Source organism: Octodon degus, unplaced genomic scaffold, assembly GCF_000260255.1.
Source record: "Octodon degus isolate 3935 unplaced genomic scaffold, OctDeg1.0 scaffold00010, whole genome shotgun sequence".
NCBI lineage: Eukaryota > Metazoa > Chordata > Mammalia > Rodentia > Octodontidae > Octodon > Octodon degus.
In genome coordinates this window covers 5,733,866-5,737,637 of record NW_004524586.1, presented here as the reverse complement: position 1 = coordinate 5,737,637, position 3,772 = coordinate 5,733,866, and the positions used below count along the sequence as shown (strand labels likewise).

Genomic DNA, 3,772 nt, shown 5'->3' with positions numbered 1-3,772 from the left:
ACCAAAAAAAAAAAAAAAAAAAAAAACACATCAAAATTACCTCTAAATCTAAGTTCTTCAAATTTCTGTCTAAAAATCAAGCAATTTCAAGTGAACATACCTCTTGCAGAAGACGTGGATCTATGCAATCACCATCATCGTTAAACATAGATTCCCAGCTTTCCTCCATAGCAGTACCTTGTGTTGCATGAAAAGTTTCAGCTGATTTTAGTTCCATGGATGTTTCCATAGAGGAGTCTCTAACAGGAAATTCTACACCAAATTCTATATTCTCTGTGTCATCTTGTTCTTTTGTTTTGAACTCTTCAGCAGTTCTTAGTTCACATGCCTCTGTTATATCACCAGTAATATCCAGACCATTGCCTAAGGCACTCCCTGTAAGTTCTTTTGGTCCATTTGACGTATGTAGTTCAGAGTCCAAAAAAGTGTTATAATTATTACCAGCAATCTTCTTGATAGGTAAGGAGGAAGTACAATCTGACATATTTTCTATCAACTTTCCTGTTGACTCTATAAAACACGATGAAACACTTGCAACATAAGTATCTGAGCAAGCAGTTAGGCTGCTGAAATTTCCAGAGTCATTCTCACTTCTAACTACATGAGGAGGGGCTTCATCTGCACTCATTTCTATGTATTTTGAGAATCTATCTGCATCACTACAAGTATCAGCTAGTCGAACTACGCAAGGGCTACCTACACATACATGATCACACGTGGCACCTGTGATATCCATCACACATGCCTTACTAGTAATGTCATCTATACGCTTAGGTCCATCATCTGTTTCATGAACAAGAACAGCTGTATCCAAAGGTTTATACTTTCCACATAACTCATCATCAGTGCTGTCATTCTCCTCACATCCTCTAATCATTGGATCAGTAATGCTACTTGTGTGCTCTAATTTGCTGACCATAGTCATTTTATGGACAATATGAGCCATAGTCTCAGGAATGGAATCTATATCTTTCTGACCCAAGATGAAATCTGTACTGTCGGCTTTATCAGCTATATTCTCAACTTGAAAGTCTACATGAGTCTGATCAATGACAACATCTGGACTTCCAGAAACAGAAATAGCAGTGATGCTTCCACTGCTGAGCTTCAGTGTTCCATCGGGTATTTGTACATTCTGTTGTGTAAGTTCAGAAGCCAAGCACTGTTCTGCAGGTACAAGCACACTCTCAGCAGTAAGACTGCTAGGAAGCTCTTGTATTACTTCCCCAATTTTAGCATCAGTTTCAATTCTGCATCCCAAATCTTTGTCTTCACAATTTTCCCTACTTAGCTCATGTCTACTGAAGTCACATAATTCCATATTCTGAAATGGTCCACTTAGAACCTGATTGACCTCACTAATTTTTGAACAGGACTGTGATAGAACTATTCCTTCATATCCTGTCACTTCTGTACCATTAACCTCTGAATATTCCATTGTCTTTGGTTTAAAATGTATTTGTAAAGGTGCTTGAGGCATAATCCCAGCATTTGAGACTCTTTGTTGATGTTCTTGGGATAATACTTCTCTGGAAACCGTTAGTCCTTTCTTAGTACAAACCCTGTCTTTATTCCTTTTATAAAGGCAGGTGTCTTTTCTTAATTTTGTTAAAGATCTCTTTTCTTCTTGACAATTATTATCAGGGTTTATACTTAGTCTCTGAGCCTCTAGTTTGTCTTCAAAGATCTGCTTGTGGGAAAGACAACTTCCTTTTCGTTGTTCTTTCATCACAGAGTTAGGAGAACCACAGTTCTTTTCCTTATCACCTGTCTTAAGGAGAACTGTACTCCTACGAGCTTTAGGTACATAAAGCGCCATGTCAGGCCTTTTGGTTCGACCTTTGCATCTCTCCACTTCTTCCTGCATGGCACCACCTCAATCTGAAAGAAAAAGAGAGAGTGACTTAATTAACAAAAACTAATTACAGTGTATTGAACCAAGAGATTTTTAAAAACTAAGTAGAGGGCCTACTAATCCATTCTATAAAAATCTTTGAATTAAAAAAAAAAGCAAATGAGCCATAAAATGATCAGTGCAATCCAGTGTGCAACTAAAGAAAACAAATTCCAAGAAGCTTGTAAGGTCACAAATTGTATCCCAATGTCCTCTTTCTTTGTATTTCCCTAAGCCATTAACCTCTAATGTCCAAATCTTTTCTACTTACATGGAAGTAGCTTTCTGTTAGGCTAAATTTATAAAAGATTATGTTAGCACTGACAGCAGGCTATCAGGTACTCCTAGGATAGAATATAACCATCTCTATATTCTAGAAGCTTAGGTTTTTATTTTTAAGAGTATATAAGAGGCCAGCGGATCGCTGTCGCACGTGTGTGGTGGTGGGGTCCAGGAAGACCTGCTGAGTTTGGAAATTGACGGAAGGCTGGCGAGGAGAGCGGAGCCGCGACCTCATCCGACCACCACGCTCTGAGGGCTGTGGTGCCCGCGCTGCGCTCCGGATCCGGCCCCGAGCTAGAGTTGCAATGATGGAAGTCAAAGGGAAAAAAAAGGTCACAGTAAGGAGCATAAAGGCTTCACAAGAAAAAAGCAGATTTCAGAAAAACAGTGATTCTAGTTCTTCAAAGACATTCCCCAAGAACGCTGTTAAGGAGAGGGGACCTAAGGTTACATCTAAGAAGTTTGAGAAAAGTACCGCAAAACCTGGGAGAAAGGGTGTGAAACAATTCAAGAATAAGCAACAAGGGGACAAAGGACCGAAAAGCAAATTCCAGCAAACAAATACATTCAACAAGAAGAGAAAATTCCAGCCAGATGGTAAAAGTGATGAATCAGCATCCAAGAAACCGAAATGGGATGACTTCAAAAGGAAGAAGAAAGAGCTAAAGCAGAGCCGGCAGCTCAGTGACAAAACCAACTTTGACATTGTTGTTCGAGCCAAACAGATTTGGGAGATCTTAAGAAGAGAAGATTGTGACAAAGAAAAACGAGTGAAGTTGATGAGTGATTTGCAGAAGTTGATTCAAGGGAAAATTAAAACTATTGCATTTGCACATGATTCCACTCGTGTGATCCAGTGCTATATTCAGTATGGTAATGAAGAACAGAGAAAACAAGCTTTTGAAGAATTACGAGATGATTTGGTTGAATTAAGTAAAGCCAAATATTCCAGAAATATTGTCAAGCAATTTCTCATGTACGGCTTGCTATCATTTGTTTTTTCCATGACTGTTGAGTTTAGAAGTAAACCACAGATTGCAGAGATAATCAGAAGTTTTAAAGGCCATGTGAGGAAGATGTTGCGGCACACAGAAGCCTCGGCCATCGTGGAGTATGCATGCGTACAATGACAAGGCCATCTTGGAGCAAAGGAACATGCTGACCAAGGAGCTCTACGGGAACACATTTCAGCTTTACAAGTCTACAGAACATCCAACTCTGGACAAGGTGTTAGAGGTACAGCCTGAAAAATTAGAGCTTATTATGGATGAAATGAAACAGATTCTAACTCCAATGGCTCAAAAGGAAGCTGTGATTAAGCACTCATTAGTCCATAAAGTATTCTTGGACTTTTTTTACCTATGCAACCCCAAAACTCAGATCAGAGCTGATCGAAGCCATCCGTGAGGCGGTGGTGTACCTGGCCCATACACACGACGGTGCCCGAGTGGCCATGCACTGCTTATGGCATGGCACACCCAAGGACAGAAAAGTTATTGTGAAAACAATGAAGACATATGTTGGGGCTGGAGAGATGGCTCAGTGGTCTAAAGCACCTACTTGAAACAAGCTTGGCAAAGCACAGGGACCGCGGTT

The 3,772-nt window shown here is 40.0% G+C and overlaps 2 protein-coding genes across 4 annotated transcripts in view; one reads left to right on the top strand and one right to left on the bottom strand.

Annotated features, from left to right (window-relative positions):
• R3hcc1l (R3H domain and coiled-coil containing 1 like) overlaps nucleotides 1–3,772 on the bottom strand; it is an 85,286-nt gene that overhangs the window by 33,448 nt on the left and 48,066 nt on the right. For all 3 annotated transcript variants that reach the window (XM_004625530.2, XM_023708870.1, XM_023708871.1), the window contains exon 2: nucleotides 101–1,881. In XM_004625530.2, the coding sequence (XP_004625587.1) occupies nucleotides 101–1,867 (1,767 nt within the window). In that variant the 5' untranslated portion in view covers nucleotides 1,868–1,881. The remainder of the gene's footprint in view (nucleotides 1–100; nucleotides 1,882–3,772) is intronic.
• LOC101580801 (pumilio homolog 3-like) overlaps nucleotides 2,317–3,772 on the top strand; it is a 2,440-nt gene continuing 984 nt past the window's right edge. The window contains 3 exon segments of the mRNA XM_012513495.2: nucleotides 2,317–3,294; nucleotides 3,296–3,526; nucleotides 3,528–3,691. Coding sequence (XP_012368949.1) covers nucleotides 2,482–3,294; nucleotides 3,296–3,526; nucleotides 3,528–3,691 — 1,208 coding nt within the window. The 5' untranslated portion in view covers nucleotides 2,317–2,481.